At 43.8% G+C, this 18,788-nt stretch overlaps 4 protein-coding genes across 4 annotated transcripts in view; 2 read left to right on the forward strand and 2 right to left on the reverse strand.

Moving 5' to 3' along the window:
* Nucleotides 1-335: 335 nt before the first annotated feature.
* haus3 (HAUS augmin-like complex, subunit 3) lies at nucleotides 336-5,157 on the reverse strand. Its single transcript, XM_079295213.1, has 6 exons — nucleotides 5,088-5,157; nucleotides 2,910-3,928; nucleotides 1,874-2,083; nucleotides 1,545-1,777; nucleotides 1,034-1,319; nucleotides 336-785 (listed from the first exon to the last, which is right to left on the reverse strand). Exons 2-6 carry the CDS (start codon nucleotides 3,912-3,914, stop codon nucleotides 558-560), a joined length of 1,962 nt encoding a protein of 653 aa, XP_079151339.1. The 5' UTR covers nucleotides 3,915-3,928; nucleotides 5,088-5,157; the 3' UTR covers nucleotides 336-557.
* Nucleotides 5,158-5,266: 109 nt separating this feature from the next.
* LOC306796412 (prostaglandin reductase 1-like) lies at nucleotides 5,267-10,942 on the forward strand. Its single transcript, XM_079295311.1, has 9 exons — nucleotides 5,267-5,364; nucleotides 6,054-6,180; nucleotides 6,267-6,312; nucleotides 6,425-6,484; nucleotides 6,877-7,044; nucleotides 7,407-7,680; nucleotides 8,659-8,764; nucleotides 10,018-10,136; nucleotides 10,244-10,942. Exons 2-9 carry the CDS (start codon nucleotides 6,075-6,077, stop codon nucleotides 10,352-10,354), a joined length of 990 nt encoding a protein of 329 aa, XP_079151437.1. The 5' UTR covers nucleotides 5,267-5,364; nucleotides 6,054-6,074; the 3' UTR covers nucleotides 10,355-10,942.
* Nucleotides 10,943-11,759: 817 nt separating this feature from the next.
* Nucleotides 11,760-14,098, forward strand: txnb (thioredoxin b). The gene is made up of 5 exons (XM_079295567.1): nucleotides 11,760-11,893; nucleotides 12,873-12,977; nucleotides 13,151-13,216; nucleotides 13,497-13,562; nucleotides 13,743-14,098. Exons 1-5 carry the CDS (start codon nucleotides 11,861-11,863, stop codon nucleotides 13,806-13,808), a joined length of 336 nt encoding a protein of 111 aa, XP_079151693.1. The 5' UTR covers nucleotides 11,760-11,860; the 3' UTR covers nucleotides 13,809-14,098.
* Nucleotides 14,099-14,161: 63 nt separating this feature from the next.
* svep1 (sushi, von Willebrand factor type A, EGF and pentraxin domain containing 1) overlaps nucleotides 14,162-18,788 on the reverse strand; it is a 76,758-nt gene continuing 72,131 nt past the window's right edge. Inside the window, exons 43-49 of the mRNA XM_079295479.1 lie at nucleotides 18,591-18,767; nucleotides 17,998-18,180; nucleotides 16,656-16,826; nucleotides 15,501-15,596; nucleotides 15,303-15,398; nucleotides 15,049-15,142; nucleotides 14,162-14,446 (exon numbers count right to left, since the gene is read on the reverse strand). Coding sequence (XP_079151605.1) covers nucleotides 14,416-14,446; nucleotides 15,049-15,142; nucleotides 15,303-15,398; nucleotides 15,501-15,596; nucleotides 16,656-16,826; nucleotides 17,998-18,180; nucleotides 18,591-18,767 — 848 coding nt within the window. The 3' untranslated portion in view covers nucleotides 14,162-14,415. The remainder of the gene's footprint in view (nucleotides 14,447-15,048; nucleotides 15,143-15,302; nucleotides 15,399-15,500; nucleotides 15,597-16,655; nucleotides 16,827-17,997; nucleotides 18,181-18,590; nucleotides 18,768-18,788) is intronic.

The raw sequence follows: 18,788 nt of genomic DNA on the forward strand, positions 1-18,788 counted from the left end.
GGAGAGGTCAGTTACACACAGATCTGGTTTAAACTGATCTCAAAAACACACATCACACGACAGAAATAGACTTCAATCGTCTCAACTAAAACAAAACTTTCACAATTAAACATCCACAAATGCAACATTTTACTTTATTTATCGGATGACAACAAGAAAACAAGGACATGTATTTACAGGACAAAACAAGACACTAAATTCTCTTATTAGTTCATGTAAGAATTGTTTGGAATGAACATTTAATCTCAATCATCATATGCAGCATTTCTCATATACAACCACACTTCTTCCCCCCCCCCCCCCCCCAAGTTGAATTTTATCCCAAAAATGAAGACTCAAGGGATTGATCTCCGTCTCTTGCACACAGGTGAAGAAGCAGATTTTGAGGAAGTTCAGGCTTGTACAAACTGTACCAGGGCCAGGCTTACTTAGTAAACCTCCTTACAGCACAGTGTACTCATCAGATATCCTCAAGCTTTAGAACACAGGTGGACTCCCTTAGCACAGAAACTGTAGTTGAGCCATCTATAAGCGCTCCTCGTTCCTTCTGGCAGGCTTCACTGTTGCCCTCTCTTCGCAGTCATTTTGCCCTCCAGATCTTCCACTACTTTCTTCAGCAGCCGGGCATCCAAGTGGAAGTAGACGTACAACTCCCTCTCCCGCCTGAGGAGGGCGTTGCGCTCCAGCTGAGAACGCTTGACTTTAACCTCCGCCATGATTTCTTGCATTACGTGCTGCAAACTCTGCAGCTGAGACTCTGCTTCCACGAGCTTCACCGTCAGCTCCTGCAGAGACACGGGAAGAGAAATGAACAAAGGAACAAAAAACTTGAATCACACAGTGCTTTCGTACCCAACGTGAGGCCCGACATTATGATATTTAAGAATAATGTGAAAAAGAAAAACCATATGGTGCTACCAGCTTCCCTCACCAATAGTGACGTCATTTAAAATTCAACTGACTCACATTAAGGACTGCTTCTGTGCAGTTGACCGACATGACTGTGCATAAAACCAAAAGGAATCAAACCCACCTGTGCATTGGGGCAAAGCGGCTCCTGGTCAGTGATGGCCTTTGGACGTACCTGCGGCCCTAAGATCAGCTGCTGGAGCTCTGTGTACATCACCCCGTGGAGCGCCTCACAGTCGCCGTAAAGACGAGCGGCCGTGTAGTCCTGCTGGCGGCCGGCACCAGCGAGAGCGTCTCGGGTCACCTGGAGGTTGCCCGCGAGATCGCGAGCGGCGTGGTCCAACGCTTCATATGTCCGGAAAGGCTCCGACCGGCCGTGGTCTGAGTCGTGGTTGAGAATCTGGAGTAGCCTGAGCAGAGAGGTGCAGACTGAATTACACTCTGATGGGAGATAGCCTGCTTTTAAATAAGGACTAAGAGTGTCATGGGCATAAAGCAAGCAACATAGCACCACAGTATACAGTACAGCTAGGCGCTGCAGCTGCAGAAGCTCTGAATATTCGCTGCTGATCACTACCGAAGCTCCAGAGCCAATGGTACAGCCTGAGTCTACAGTACAGCTCGAGTCTTCTTACCGGCTGAAGGCTGCATCCTTGCAGCTGATGATAGGGTTAGGCCTGGGGTTGATAGCCAGGTCCGGGTGTGCCAGGGACTCCATTCTGAGGGTTGCCGCTTGGCCTTCCTTTACAAGTCTGCTATTTACATCTCCCAACTGCTGAAGACACTTCCTCCATCTCCTCAACTCCATCTCCTGACCCAGGCGCACCAGGTCAAAGGACGCCTTTTGGCGGAGTAAGTGGTCTCTAATCTAAAACAATAAAAGTCCAATTTGTTTTAATATGGCTGCTGATTCATATTTCCACAAAAAGCAAATGGGATGAAACGGGTGATATCGCTAACTAACCTGATCCTGTCTGGAGGTGTAGTAGTCCTGCCTGGCTAGTTGCAGATCCAGGTCTCCCCTCACTACCGGCACATTGAGCAGCCTGGCTGACTCTCTCAGGGCAGCAGGTACTGGTCCATGCAGCAGAGCCTCCAGCTCAGCCTCCACCGCCTGCAGCTCCTTCCTGGACACAGCCTCGCGGACATGCAGCGAGGAGGACATGGAGATGCTCTGGTGGAGTGAAGAGATAGTTAGGAAGGAGCGCTCGAGACGGGAACGGAATAGTAACAACTAGGGTTGGGTATCGTTTTGTTTTTTTCCGATGCTGAAACGACACTTTTAAAACGATACCGGTGCCTAAACGGTGCCTGAACCGATACTTTTTTCGTCAAATTGAACAATATATTAACTGTTTAAAGTATACTATAAATATAAATAAATACAAAACACTTGGCTTCAAACTACAGCTTCAAACTTTTTAACTATGAACAATATGTTAACTGTTAACAGTTTACAGTATACTTAAATAAATACAAAACACACACAGACACTCTGTACACACACTACAGCTTCAAACTTCAGCAATTATTTTGCAGCATTATTTTCCTTCTCTGGCAAAATGCGACACGTCTCATGACTTATCTTATTTTACCAGTTGGTGGCGGTAATGCGCCAATTCGTCGTTTGCCAACCGCCAGTACACCTCAAAGGAGGAGAAGAAGAAGCTTTCGTGCCTGTGTTGTTGTGCTTATGAGCGACAGCGCTAAGTAGCCCATTGAAACAATACTATGAGTGAGGAGCAGAGGACCGAGTCCTGCTGCCAGGACGGAGTCATCAGAGTAGTGTAAAAAAAAGTATTTCAATCGGCTCAAGCACCGAAAGGAGGCACCGAAATCTGCGTTACGTTTCGGTCCGGTAAATACCGGACGTATAGGAACCGGTTCCATATTGGCACCGACTTTCGGTACCCAACCCTAGTAACAACTGAACACACTGTGAGAGCTGCGATACTGTTGGCAGGAGATAATAAAACTCAGTTTCTGTCTGCTGGCTTTACCTTGGTATGAGAGGACTTCTCAGAGAGCCAATCCAGTCCAGCCATGACACTCTTCTCCTCTGCCATGGCCTGCATCAGTTGGTGCTGGGCCACAATATGCGACCACTGAAGTCTGGCCATCTCTGTCCTCCTGCCATCCACCATTTGCGCCTTGCTACCTCTCCCCTCGCGTTTAATCTCTTCGTCCTCTCCCTCTTCACAAGAACTGAGGTCGAGGAGCTGGAAGCGATCGGAGCAAGAAGTCTCAACAATGTCAGAGATGTCCTGGAAGAAATGCTTCTGGGTGAAGACAGCCAGTGTTTTAGTGTTGAGCTCCTCCTGGTGCAGGTAGGGATCCAAGGGCAGCTGAGAGAAGAGGACAGCGGGGCTTTTGGGGATAGAAGGGTTTAATGAGGTGACAGGGTGTGGCTGAACCGGGAGATGTGAAGCAAGCGTTCTCACCTCATCCATTAGGTTTTGAAAGAGAGCGTTTGTGTCAGCATTCTCAGCTGCAATGGAAGCACTGGCCTCCTTGAGCTTACATGCAGCGCTCTCCAGCTCCGCAGTAAGTCGGAGGTCAACATCTGCACGGGAGGTGGCCGCAACTTGCAACCGGTTATACCGCCGTTGCTTCAGGTCTTTTTCTTTCCGCAGTGCCTGGAGCTCCGCCTCCAAGTCCTCTATGGCCACATCCCCCTCGGCTGCAAACACAGAGGATGAAGATGAAGCAGAGGGCCCCAAGATGTTTGCAACGCTCCCATCCGAAGGTCCGATGGTTTTAAGGACCTCGCCCAAGGCAGCTTCGTCCAGAAACGGCTTGCCGGACTTCCGTAGCTCCCGAAAGGCACGTGCCTCCTCCGCGGTAAGGACGTTGCTCTGGGTGAGGGTCCGACAGACAAAGCGCAAGAAGTGAAGGTTCGCCGGGGAGCAGTCAAACAGCCAGTCGAAGTCGGAGGCCTTCAGTGATGACGCACCGGGATAACCTAGACGGCCCAAGGCCTCCACAAACTGGCCACCGTTTAACATGTTGGTTCAGCGCTCTGTGGTATTCAGTCACAAAGTAGCACAATGTGGATTATGGAGGATGAGGTGAAGACCAATACAAAGAGAGTGAGAGCATATAAAGCACAGCATAGGGATAATCCAGACACTTGCAAATCTATGATCACAGCTACATAGAGCCCCAGCCACATCTGCTGGTTTCAGGTAATCCAATTGTTATAAACACCCTACTGAACTCTATTAAGACGCTGGAATAATTTCCTAACATGCAACATAGTGAGAAAAACACAAAGCACACAAAATAACCTGCAGCAGATGAAATGAAGGATACCTCAGAGCACATTTGCTCTCGATTAGACTAAATATTAGAAGAAAACACCACTCAGTGAGTAAAACAGAACATAATTCAACAGGACCAAAATAATAGCCTCCAAGTTCAAAAGTTGAATCACCACCTCTCGAAAACAGGTTCAGCTAAATCTGAACATTATAACATTTATCAAAGTAAGATTTATTTGCTGTTATTGAATTAGACTGGATTAGCTTTAGTCCAAAGTGTCCCATCAGATTGACATTTATTTCTCCATAGATTATGTCACCACTAAAGGAAGTAAACAATACATTACAGGGAACAGTGACGTCATACTTTAACACAGAACTATCAAACATTTTTTAAATGCTTACTTACTTTAATATGAACATTTAGACTAAGTATGTAGTTGTCTAATGTAGAAAACAGATCAAGACATTCCTGTTTAAAACTTTAACAGTTTGATGAACAGATGAACACAATGAGGCTCACCCAACTTTAGGCACACCTCAGAGTGTATTGAGATATATATATATATATATATATATATATATATATATATATATATATATATTACAAATGGTAGGAATAAACAGTTAAACATTATAACAACATTAAACAGTTATCATCGTTTTTTTGTCAATTCTTACCGAGATGACGTAACGCTGTCCCGTCTTGTGTGTTGCATGCAAACAGGTCCGTCACAACAGTTAGCTTTACTTAAATGAGCTATCTTAAGCTAGCTAGCTAACTAGCCCGCTACCGTTAAACGCTAGAAAGTAGATACAGTTAGCCTGCGAACTACCATGGCTCGTATCAAAAGCAATGTATTCGTTTAGCAAAAAAAAGTAAAATTAGTGAAAAAAAACTGTCACTCCGATACTTACATTTATATTCAGGAACCCCGTTTTGTTAGCATCCAGTCTTGGGCGTTTGTCCGCTCGCGCCAAACATCTAAACTGACGCAGGGACGAAGTGACGTGTCCCGGCTAGAAGCCGCGTTGACCTCCCGACCAATCAGGTTTAAGGGTTGAAGCATGGTTCCCGCCTTCTTTTGACTCGACGCCTTCAAGACGACTCACCGCTTTCTGCGCCCATCCTCACGCTGCTCTGTGCTCAGTGAGTTCACAGCTTCTTCCATTTCTTTGTGGATAACGAGAACAGGTAAGTCCTACAGACGCAGTTGATGTGTAAAATAACGAACTAGATTAACTGCTAATGTGTAGGAGAGGTGGCATCAGTAAACATCTGGGAGTTCACGTCCCACTCATGACTTTGTAATTGTATACTCTTTGCTCTCTAAAACCAGCAACTCGTGTTGTCTTACTTGGAGTTATATTTATACCATCACATAGTAGACATGTACTTACTGTCACGTGCATAACCCGTATTAACAACTATTGAATCATTGTTTTCCAGAGAGAAACTATTCCAAACAAATTATGTCAAATGTGGTTGAGTTGTTTAATAAGAAAAGTATTGAACTTCCTTCTTCCTGTCTTTTAAATGTGTGTGTGTGTGCGGTGAATAGCTACATTTCTCTTACAGTTTTGCATTGCAGATTTTGGATGCACTTCAACAATGCACATTCAATTGCTACAACTAGTACAGCTGACTTCACTTTGTGCCGCTTTAATAAGCACTTGTATTGAGTTTTGTTTGTGCAATTTTCTCCCCTCCATGATTCAAGCAGGCTTTGATGAATAAGTGATCGTAGCTTTCACTTGAATCCACTTTTTAGTATGTGGTTAGTACATCTAAATGTGTTGTGGTGCACAGCACCGGGAATGATATCGCCACAACTAATGCCACTGTCAGTTTAATTCTCGGAACAACTGCTCCGTCTCCCACAGCTGCCCCCGAAACAAAGAACCATGGTCCAAGCTAAGACGTGGATCCTGACCAAGTACTTCGACGGCTTCCCAAAGGACAGCGACTTTGAGCTCAAGGTGGAGGAGCTCCCAGCGCCCAAAGATGGGGGTAATGTCTTTTATTACAGAAGAGGAAACGGTCCGTTCATGTGTAGAGTACACTTGTTCTGCCCTGACGTCTCTTTTTTGTTTCAGAGGTGCTTTTGGAAGCGGTGTTTCTCACTGTCGACCCATACATGAGGTGAGTGAAGAGCCGGATCGTCAAGAGTTATTGTTGTGAAACGCTCTCTTGAACAAATCATTCATGAATCCAAAAAATGCATTTATAAAGTATGTACTGTTTGTCTTTACAGGCCGTTTAGCAGGGTTCGCATGAATGAAGGTGATGTCATGATTGGAGCTCAAGTGGCCAAGTAAAGAACACACACACACACACACAGAGGAACGTCTTTACCGTGCATGCACTGATGTTTTAAACAAAAACTCGTCCTGCATCTGCTATCAATTACCAAAAGTCTTTGAGTCACAGCGACTGAAAAGCAAAAGCAGGCGATTGTTCTTGGCTGAGTGTTCAGACGCTCCAATCTGTTTCAGTGGGAACATTTTTGATGATAAACATGCAGGATAAATCTCTCCGTGACCAAACTTTACAAACAACCTCAAAGTGGTCCGTTTCGAAACGCACATGTTTCGCATTTTCTTAACTCTGCCGTGAGCCAACAGTGAATAATACACATCTGCCACATGGTTTGACGTCTGACTGTCGACATTACTTTTCTTCTTATGTTTGTGTGTTGTCCTGTAGAGTGACTCAAAGCAAAAATCCAGCATTTCCTGTTGGGAGCCATGTTGTTGGTCGCTGTGGCTGGAGAAGCCACACAGTCTGTGACGGGAAGGACCTCGTTCCCATCATGCCTGACTGGCCGCAGGACATCTCGTTGTCCCTGGCTCTGGGCGGCATCGGCATGCCCGGGTAGGACAGATGTTAGGGGGCCTCTATGGGCAGAAATTGAGTGCAGAGGAGTTATAGCTGTTATCTGTAAAAGTGCAATTTATTCCTGAGTAAATGAGAAAAAAGTATTTCCATTTCCCTGCTTATGTTTAAGGGACAGGGTAGTTTCCCTCAGCAGAGCAGAACAGCTGACTTCTGTCTTTCTTTGAGTAACTAAACGAGCGAGGCTCCAGATGTTTTGTCCTGCCGGCGAGTTGAAGTCATCGTACAAACACTGATAACCTCGCTGTGGAAAGAGGCTCCTCTGTGGAACTGGAGGGAGAACATACGGTCATCCTTTTCAGATTTTAGTCGTTGGATTTGATTCTCTTGTTCCTCTCCAGACTGACTGCACTGTACGGGATAGAAGAGGTCTTGGGGCTCCAGAAGGGCGAGACCCTGCTGGTGAATGCTGCAGCGGGGGCCGTGGGCTCCGTGGTGGGCCAGCTGGCCAAGATCAAGGGCTGTAAGGTGGTGGGTTCGGCGGGCTCCGACGCCAAAGTGGCTTTCCTCAAAGAACTGGGCTTCGATGAGGCCTTCAACTACAAGACTGTTGGTTCCCTGGAGGAGGCCCTGAAGAAGGCTTCTCCAGACGGATACGACTGCTTCTTCGAGAATGTAAGCACATGTGGTGGAGCTCCAAGCCTGTGAATAAAAAAAATTAAAAAATGAAATAAATTAATTTAAAAATTCAAATAAAATTTAGTAAAATAATTTAGTTAAATCAACAATATAAATGAAGCAGTAAAACATTTCTTCTATCTCCAGCAGGTAAAATAAGGATTGAACACTCAGTAAATATATTTCTAAAGGTGCTGTTGACATGAACTTTTCACCAGATGTCGGTAACAACCCAACTAATCCACACATACAAAGAAATCCAAACAAATTAGTTCAGAAATTAAGTTATGTGCAATAAAATGGAATGACACTGGGGGAAAAGTATTGAACACGCTTACTGAAATTGATTAAATACTTCGTACAAAAGCCTTCGCTGATAATGACAGCTTCCTGTTTGGAGAAACTAGTCGCATGCATTGCTCAGGTGTGATTTTTTTTTATTTTTTTTTATTTTTTTTTAAGCAATAGAAAATCTATGGAAAGAACTAAAGGTCAGAGTTCATAGAAGAGGCCGACGGAACCTTCAAGATTTGACGACAGTTTGTGTGGAAGACTGGGCCAAAACCACACCTGAGCAATGCATGTCTTGGAGGAGGCATCTTGAAGCTGCCATTACCAGCAAAGGCTTTTGTACGAAGTATTTAATCAATTTCAGTAAGCGTGTTCAATACTTTTTCCCTCAGTCATTCCATTGTGTTGCACATAACTTCATTTCTGAACTTATTTGTTTGGATTTCTCTATATGAATGGATTATTTGGGGTTTTACCGACATCTGGTGAAGATTTCATATCAATAGCGCCTTTAGAAATATATTTACTGAGAAAAATGGTGACGTGTTCAATACTTATTTTACCCGCTGTGTATATTTTGGGGCCAGACATGTACGTGCTTTAAAAGTGAACAGTGTGGTCTCCATATTCATTGCGCTTATTTTAAGTGGTTTAACTGACAATTTTAATTTATTTTTATTTTAGGTCGGAGGCCCTTTTTCCAGTGTGGCCATACAACAGATGAAGAACTTTGGAAGAATAGCCGTGTGTGGCGCTATTTCCACATACAATGACACCACGCCCCAAACAGGTGTGGACATCCCGGCTTAATCTTTTAATGTTTATTTATCCGATTTAACCTGATGCATGCTTGTAAAAGAAATATCTTAAAATGCGGTTAAAACTGTGTGTAAACAAGTTCTTCACCCTTTTTACAACTTCACATGTTCAGTTGATTTTAATTTATTTCTTCACTAGAGGGCGACGTTGTGTTACTGGAATGTTGGAGTAGAGCAGGGGTCTTCAACTAAAATGTGTGTCTGTATGTATGTATGTATGGCTCTAGCTCTAGATCTCTCTATTGAAGAAGCCTAGTAGTAGTAACAATGTCTCTGCGTAGTCAACAACTTTCAAATAAAGTACACATCAATTATATAGTTATATTTTAACAGTTATTCTCAGTTTTTTAATTTAACTGGATGGATTATAAATAATAAATAAGGGCTGGATTAAAGAATAACTGACATAACAGAAAGCTTTTGAAAAATGTGCATCTTAAAATAAAGTAATTCATTTTAGAAACATTAATTTCACTGAATTATCCTGCAGCTTTAAATGCAGTTTTAAATTCAGTGAGCATGGACTTTATCTGTGGTTATTAAACCACTTGTTTCAGCTCTATGCTCTCTGGTAACATCATTGTTGGACAGTAAATTCATGCGTTAGGATTCTGATCATTTGGGCTCTTATGTTTATTTGCGGTGTCTTCATTTAGATGTGAGTGGGTACGTTTGTTCAAAGGAGTTGTGCTTTGTCTCGTAGTGCGCTTCATTTGCCGCTTTTATCAATAGTTACGGTTTCTGAGACATGCTGGATTTAACTGCCTGCGGGAAGAATTAACATAGACTGTTCATTCATGCTTGTAAATTATATTCTCTCTGAACACGTTTCTCTTTTTGGAGAACGTCATGTGAGATAACCTCTCTGATTAGCGCCATTTTCCTGCTCTTGTTTCTATTTCCTCGTCTCTCCCCCGTGTGTCACGGTGTGTGTAAACCTCGCTCAGTCAGGAAACTGCTGCATCACGTGATGTGATTTACAACGCATTGGTCGGTGTCTCCTGCACCGCTGAACAAGTACCGTAACGGCTGTATAAGATGCGCCGCTTAAAAGTAAAAACTCGCTGCCTAATATGTATGATTCCGAAATATCGATTTTAGGTCCTGGGTCCGGATCCGGACCGCGGTCCGCCAGTTAGAGACCCCTGGAGTAGAGTATGAACAGACCTTTGTCTTTGTCAGAATGTTTTCTTGGACTACCATTGAAAGTTTCTCTCGCTCTTAGGCCCATACCCCCACCTCACCATGATCTTTAAGCAGCTTAAGATGGAGGGTTTCATGCATACCAGGTGGGAGCACAAGCACCCCGAGTCCCTCAAGAGGCTGATGGGATGGTTGAAAGAAGTTAGTGACTATTCAACAATTTTTGTGTGTTTCTTCAGGAAAGATTTAGTAGAGTTGCCCCACGGTCCTGCTTCAGCTTAATTTCTGTGGTTTTATTCCTTCTGCAGGGCAAACTGCAGTGTCCGGAGCACATCACCAGAGGCTTTGAAAAGATGCCGGCTGCTTTCATGGGGTTGCTGCAGGGAGAGAACGTCGGCAAGGCTATTGTCACAGTCTGATGTGGATCAACGGAGAAGAATCTGTATTATTAATAACCTACACGTAATAACAGAACTCATGCATGAAGGACTTAGCCATAGAGACTAATAACTAACCTGTTTTTAAAATAAACATGTGATTTATCATGTTTAGTTCAGGAGTTATTGTTAGACAGTCCCATTTATTCTTTATATTGGATTTTCCCTCATGGTACGGAACATTTAACAAATAAATACAAAATTAAACAAATGGACAAATCAATTGTATTTGAGTGTACGGTGCATCGTCTGGTAGAGATCAGAGCGATGGTCGTGTTACGAGGACAACACAAGCCGGTCGGTCTGCTTTGCCATGAGTACTTGGATGAGATGTGTGGATCTGCTGCTCATACATTTGTACATTATTCACTGAAACAAAATTAACCATTGTGCTTTGCATTTTGTGACAGTTTTTGTAATGGTAATAACGTTTGAGGCTTTCTTTCAAATTGTCTGTTTACATCATGGCAAAGCCCCAGTGATCAAAATGGTGTTATTGTGAAGCTGTTATTGCAAAGTGGACACGACTTATTGAAAGAAGAAATCCTTTCAATCTAGTTTCCAGAAATCGATAAAGTATCAAAACATTGGGTTCAGTTTCTTTCTTTTAATTTAAAATGCAAAGTTGGACATTTCAGAAACACGTTTATTTTACTGCGCAACAATATCTACATTCAGTTAGTGTAGACTACATTACGTTTGCAAATAGTCACGGAACCTAAATGTGAAGGTTAAAAGGCAGATAAACAAATCGATGGGGATGACGTAATGAGGGCATGTCCCGCGTACGGGACGTTGATGTGTAATACTACACGGGAATTGAGCTGCGCAGACTCAGTCGTTTGCGGTAAACCAAGAATTTGTCAAGTCATTGTGACTTGAATTTACTTTTTTCTCTAAGTATCGAAATAATATTTTAGTGAATACATAAATAAACAGAACAAAGTGTCATAGAAGATGATGTAGGCCTAATTGGTTATTAAAATACAAGTAATCATCGCCATGTGTAAAGTCAGCGTGTTCTCTAACGGATGTTCATCCAAACGATCAGAAAACTAATAAAATGACAAATAAATTCACCAAGAGACAACATTTAACATGATTAAATGCACGCACCATCTATTTGGGTTGCTGGATGGAAAAACCCCGTCAAAACCGAAAAATATTACGGTACTGACAACCTTCAGAATAAAGGTCTTTATTAGAAAACAATTTTCAATGCATAATACAGTAACGAAACAAATATATTAATTGTGGAATCTGTACGAAATAAAAATGCAATTAAAGCGCATTTCACAGCCACAGCATCAACCCATTGGCGTAACAATTACAACAGCTTTTATTTTTTAAAGTACACTGATTTCCGCTGTGGTTCGGACTGAGGTTGAGTAGCTTGATGCAGTTGCCATATAAAACGCGGCGTGTCGTCCACTTCAAGTCATTCACAAGCTTGATTACTGTTTGTTCACCTCGAGATACGCTCACAAAATGGCCAACACTATTCTACACCCGAACGATGTGGTAAGTTGTATGTTGTTCATTCTGCAGCGTTTACCGGTGACCGTTGTTGAAAGCCGCCATTGTCAGACGTTTATGATGTTTTCCACTAGCGGTCGATTCTTCGCTTCCACTGACTACACCGGGCAGCTGCGCGCGTGTCCGCATGACACGTTCTCTACATTAGGAGTTTATTTTCTATTTTTCAAGCATGTATAGTTTGTGGAGAGTTTGATAAATATGACTTAATACCCAGAGTAACGCAGTAGGCTCCGATTTTCACCGGAATGCTACGCGATTGGGTGATTCAGCATGAAACCTGCTGTCTTCCACCACACGGGTGTGTAACACCAGCGCCTATTACCCACAAACCACCACGGGTGTGTTACTGAGGAATTTTACCCACAAACCACCAGTGTTACGCTGCCCTGGCAAAGCTGGTTTGACCGCGTGCCATCCACAGTAAGGCAAGGCAAGTTTATTTGTATAGCACATTTCAACAAGGTAATTCAAAGTGCTTCACATAAAACTATTAAAAGCATCAAAACATAAGGCAAAAGAAAAGGAGATTTAAAAACAATTTAGAACATTCATTGCATTAAAACATTAAAAAAAAAAAAAAGTAGGCCATATTCAGTTGGTGTGCGTCAGTTTACGTACGTAACTGTTCTAAAACTATAATTACGTAGTTTACCTCTAAAAGATGTGGCGCACAGTCGTGGCTTTATATAGGACCGTGATTTTGGGCCTGCATTGTCTTTAAACGTAGCTGATTGCTAGATCTAAATGGAAACTGTCTAGCACCCTAATAAAGTCATCTTAAAACAATCACAATTCTACCTCTGGTGTTAAAGGCCATGGTGTGTGTCTAAATTGCACATACTGAAAGTGAAAGCTTTCAGATATGACTGAAATGTTGGTTTTGCAGTGACTATATCCGACTTCAGATTAGTTAATGCATCACAGCTTGATCATGTCTTGTTTGTTGTTTCATTTTCCGTAGGCTGAGTTCCAGCAGCTGCTAAAGGATGCTGGAGACAAGCTGGTTGTGGTGGACTTCACAGCCACCTGGTGTGGCCCTTGTAAAATGATTGGCCCTAAATTCGATGTAAGTGTACAATTTGGCCATTCGGGTGTTGTTAAACCCATAGTTGAATGGTTGGAAAATATCATGTTTGTTGTTTTCAGCCTTTGTGAAATGCATCAGTACACGCTTTCTCGATCACATGGCAGCAGGCACGTATATTTGTATCATTAATGCTCGTTGATCGACTCTTTCAGGCGCTGGTGTTAAAACCTGAGAACAAGAACGTGGTTTTCATGAAGGTGGACGTGGATGAAGCTGATGTAAGTGTGTTTTGAGTCTGAAGCACAAAGACCCTCGCATGTCCAAATTATCAACAAACCATCTTTTGGGAGTCTTAAAGGAATGTCTGGTGTTGTGTGTGTGTGTGTGTTTGTGAGAGAAGGATTAAATAAGTCCTTTCTACTGGTTGAGTCTTCAGCCGGCTCATGTGACCGAAGTGCAACGTTATTCTGTCCGTGCTCAAACATGAACAAAGTCATATCAGGAGTGTTTCTGACTCCGCCCATCCATCTTACTGGTTTTTTTTTTGCTCTTTTTCAGGAACTCAGTAAACACTGCCAGGTCTCCAGCATGCCCACTTTCCAGTTTTACCTAAAAGGAAAGAAGGTAAGCGTGACAATAGACAGCAGAGCTGTAAACTGTTGCTCAACCACACGCTCCAGCAGACACTGAGCAACAACAAAGATGCTGGTCACTGTGCGGTGTCTTGGTGTCGACTCCTGAAGGGAACATCTGCTCCACTTTCTTCATGCCGCCTTTAACTCTCCGGTCTGCGTTGTCTTTCAGGTGGACGAGTTCTCCGGCGCTAACCAGGAGATGCTGCTTGCAAAACTGGAGGCTTTGAGACCATAAAATCCCACCGACCAATCCACTGTCCCTCATCGTATCAACACCACCGCCTCCCTCTGTACACTGATAAGAAACTCCAGTTACTCGTCGTGTAACCATCACATCTCCTATTCCACACAGGCTACGATCATTACTTCCACTCATCGTCCTGTTCAGTGTGCGTCGTGACTGGCTGAAATCAGGATTAAAACCCGATGACTACTTTTAATAATATTTTTGTATGAGTGATTGGCTTTGCGCCTGACTCCCTCATATTCAAGGTGGATTGAATAAATGAAGATGAGTTACTGGAACTGTGTCCTCTCCTTATTCACATTTTAAAACACTACTCTGATATTTAAAGGAAGAGCGGTAACTGGTATTTTATGCTTTAATAAAAATGTGAGAATAGTTTACACACATACATCGGGACAATCACATCAATAGTTTTTACACATCGTACAAGTATATAGCAGCATATGTTTAATACTGTCGAGTCTCTATGAAAAAATACAGCTTTATTTTACAATGGTTCTTGCGTTGCCTTCTGCGGAGATGAGAATGAATGGTTTACAAGTGCGTCACTGAACTATACAAGAAGTCCCTTCATGAGACGATTCACACGGAGCCTTCAGAAGTGATAGTATCCCGATTTCCTTTTCCTGCAGAGAAGAAACAGTATTCAGGCTTAGTCTGACTAAATAAAACTAAGAACTCAATTAAACTATTACTAAAGAGTCTTGTTTGTGCTACAGATTCAAAACTCTATACTGTCCACTACCTTTATTACTCAACAGTTAAGATCACAGGTTTTTTTTTCCGTTCTCAAATATGCTCGTTTTGCAAGTAAAGCTGACTCATTACTGATTACCCAGAATGCTCTAACATGCACACTAGTATCTATCCAAGTTGAGTCCTACCCTGGGTTTGGAAAGTTCACACGCTCCATCTAATTTTTGCGTGTTTCTGTGTCCTTTCCTAAGAAGTTCAACATTGACAAAAGGAAACCTGTTTTTATTTGCATGTACCCATAAAGGGCTGGGTGGTTGTTGGATGACTCATGGGACGTCCTGTAAAGCTCATTTGTTTAGTGTACAAAAGAGAGCAGAGGGAAGATTCTGCAAGATGGAAGCCTCCAGCTAAAAATGTCAGAGACAAAATAAGTCCCCGATTTCCTTGAAAGAAATACACAATCCAATAACAGTTTCCTTGTGCCTTTTAATAAATGTAATCAAAGAACTTTTGTTTGTTCGTCTCTAATCACCTGGAGCAGTCGTGTCCGCTCCACCCGGGACTGCAGTGACATCTGTTGGGCCTGATGCATCGGCCTCCGTTCAGACAAGGTGATGAACACACAGCTGTGGACACAAAACACAGCACAGTCAGCATCCCCGTACCCACGAGGTTCTGCTCATGAAGTGCCTGGAAGAAGGAAATATGCAGCTGTTGATGCTACATTCCCTCGGGACATATCGGCCTAAACGAGTGAAACCATCACCGACACGCACGGGAACTCACCACTGTGACAGCGTGTGCCGCTCCACCCGGTGGGACACTCGCACTGGTACGGTGCCACGCAGCGGCCTCCGTTCAGGCACGGCAGGATGCAGATAGCTGTCATTGAAGAGGGAAGAGGAGGCTCGTAAACGGGGCGTAATTTAAGGTCACCAGACCACCAGAACCTGCTGAGTGAGTGTGTGACTTAAGGACACTTACGCTCCTCACACAGTCGGCCCATCCAGCCCTCGGGGCAGGAGCAAGTGTTGGGCCGCTGACACACACCTCCGTTCTGGCAGCGCAACCAACACACCGCTGAGGGAGAGGACACGCACAAAACGTATATTCTATATGTAGAAAAAGTCACATTTTTATACTTCACACACACACACAGTAGAAAAACTTCAATATTTAAACCCTTCCTGCTAATAAGAGGACTCAACAGTTTCAACAACAACTTCATGCACCAGAGCAAAGGGAGCGTTCACGAACAGCTGATTAAACTCCTCAGCCAAACATAACAAAGACGTCATCAGAAACCCACTGCGTGTGTGTGTGTGTGTGTGTGTGTGTGTGCGCGAGCGTCCGGAACATTAACTCAGCAGCTGTTGAGGAAAGCTTCGCCTGGACCTCTACCTAAACCACGTATTGCAGAGATTTTAAACAATGACGATGGCCAGAGGGAGAGTCAACTTCTTGTATTAACCACAGACAGGTCAGTCTCAACCGGTCACATTTGTTTCCTGTTCAAATTACAGCTCCTTTTCTTACATTTTGGTCTTTACACAGCCTTCACTTCGTAGTTTTGCATGTGGCGCTTGTGCTGATTGTGGAACAGAATATGTCTGTCTGATCCACACAACATATCTTAAACCTGCACTGCATTCTGATCGACTGAGCTTATTGTAAGACAGATGATGTGTTTTGTATCGCCGAGAAAAATTACAACCAGACTCTATTGTCGATGCTTTTTGTCTTCCTTGAACGGGGCTGGTTGTGTAAAGTACTGATATATGACGACACAGGAAGAGGCATCAGTCATGGTACAGCCAGAGGGAAGAGGCTCTGTGGTGAAGCTGCCTTTTTAGGTTGACCGTTTGAAACGTATCCTTTCCCAATGATGAGGGAAAAGCACAAAGAACCCGTGGCCAGATTTCTTGGCGACTAAAACCAGTAGGAGTATAGAGGACAGACAGAGCAGGCACAGAGATGTTAATACCATCCAGAGAAAAACTGTATCTGTTGAGCAGCAGTCCAGAGAGGAGTTGAAAAGCCAATAAGCAGCATGAGGTCATGACAGTCAGAGGAAGCAGGAAGTGTCCTGGGAAAGGGGAGTGTCCCTTCTGTGGAACACAGAGGAGTTTGTCTCTCTACCTCTGCATGTGGGAGGCGGCGTCCAGGTGCCGTTCTCCAGACACCTGCTCCTTCCAACGCCCTCCATGGCGTAGCCGCCAAAACACGAGTACGCCGCCACGTCCCCAAACTGGAACACCGCCCCCCGCACCACCCCATTGGCCACGTGGAGGGGGGGGCCACAGGACACCCCTGTACCGGATGGAACGACCCACGGGTTACTCACTACACGTTTTCTGTCTGCCTCAACATGCTGCTACTTTACTGAGCGTTTTGACTTAAACATATTCAGTTTGAGCAGAGAGGAAGATTGTCCACAGGGAGTGGACAAAATAAAAGCAACACCTTACAGTACAGAACAAGAGCAGCTTCTTATGCTAATCCTATCTTGAGCCGGTCAGACGTGTTGATGAATATGATATATTAATATAATATGTAATATGAGTTTCCAGGAATCTGTGTGTTTGTGGGACTTCTATATTGTATTGTAAGGTGTTACTGATATTTTGTCTACCCCTTCTGTAGCAATGAAAACATATTGAATATGAAATTGTGCACTGCAGAGTAAGAAATCTGTGTCCATTGGATGAAATCAAGCTGCGTTCCCCGTGTCCCTCATTCATGCAAAATATCCAAATATGCCAGACACTTCAGTTGCGTGACAGTCGGTGGACTACCTCTTAAAAACCACAAAAAAGGGACTAAAAAGGACGAAAGGGATTCGAGGGAACATGCATATCAGAGAATAAACACCATGCAAATACAAACAATGAGCCACAGCAACGTGAGCACAATTGTGCTGCATATTCAGGGCAACTGGACGCAAGAAAGATCAGAGGATTATCTGACAAAGGTTGCCATAGCAGTTGCAGAGGTGCCCCCAATTAGCCCGGCAGACAGGACGCCGACGCAGTGTTTGATGCAGCCCCGTTTGTTGTGATGAAAGCTCAGCGAGAGACAGACAACGACAAATAGAAATGACGCTTCAGCTGTTAGGTAGGTTTGAGCCGACAGCCATGCAAGTGTAGAGAAGCGTTCGAAACAAGACGAGGGGAGCGTGCAGAGGTGCGAAGTATCAAATACACACTTTCTACTTGATTCACTCCTGGATTAGGACATGATTTGCTAGTTTGAGTACATATCCACATCTTTACTTGATTGATTTCCCCAAACATGAACTAAATCTTATGACCTGGATCTCACACTGAGCAAGAAAAAACAAAACAAAAAGTATTGCTCTTTTGAGGCCAAACGTGATATTTGAAAAAATAAAGTGATACGGTTTATTTGCAGTTATGAATCAACAGTGAAGCTTTCCCAAAGAGGACAAACAGTATTTTCGACCTTCAGAGAAAGAACCTACTTTCACACACGGAGCTGATGGGGCTCCAGGTCCGGTCAGGCCTGCAGGTGACGGTGCCGCTGCCTTTGATCTGCTGACCTTTGGGACAAGTAACACGGACCGACTGTCCCACGGGAAATTCCTGCTGGGACCCAAATCTGCTACCGACCTCCCTCCAGCCCGGAGGAGCCGGGCAGGACTTAGCTGTAAGGAACAACAACGTGGGATTATTGATTAAGAGATACAGACACACTGTATCTGTTCGTAATAATAAAGTGTAAATATTTAATAGCTAATATGGCCAACATGCCGGGGTACTGGCAATAACAGAGGTTTGGATGTGAGACAGTATAAGGAAGTTTAGGGGGGGGGGGGTTATGTATTAAGTTATTTTACAACAAACTTCTTTGCAGCATGTAAATGTTGCAAACGGAAACTGAAAGTTTCCGTTTTTGCACATTTCCTCCCACAATCAGGTCATGAAACTGTGTGTGTGTTGCAACCATTCCCTTTGTTACAACAGTGAATGTGTTGACAAGCTGTAAAGAAGGAAGAGAAAACACAACAGGAAGTCTAACAAACTGCCCGTCAGTGTTTCTGTGTGCGTTCCTCACGTTGGCAGGTGGGGAAGCTGGAGCTCCAGGTGTTGCCCCCCATACACACCACCAGAGAATCTCCCACCAGGTTGTAGCCTTTATCACACTGGAACTGCACAGCGCGCCCCGTGTTCAGGTTGTGCTCCTGCACTTTACCGTACTGCATCTGTTTCGGGCTGTCGCAGCCTTTGACCGCTGACATGAGAGGAAATGATG

This window comes from Melanostigma gelatinosum, assembly GCF_949748355.1.
Source record: "Melanostigma gelatinosum genome assembly, chromosome: 23".
In the NCBI taxonomy this organism is placed as follows: Eukaryota; Metazoa; Chordata; class Actinopteri; order Perciformes; family Zoarcidae; genus Melanostigma; species Melanostigma gelatinosum.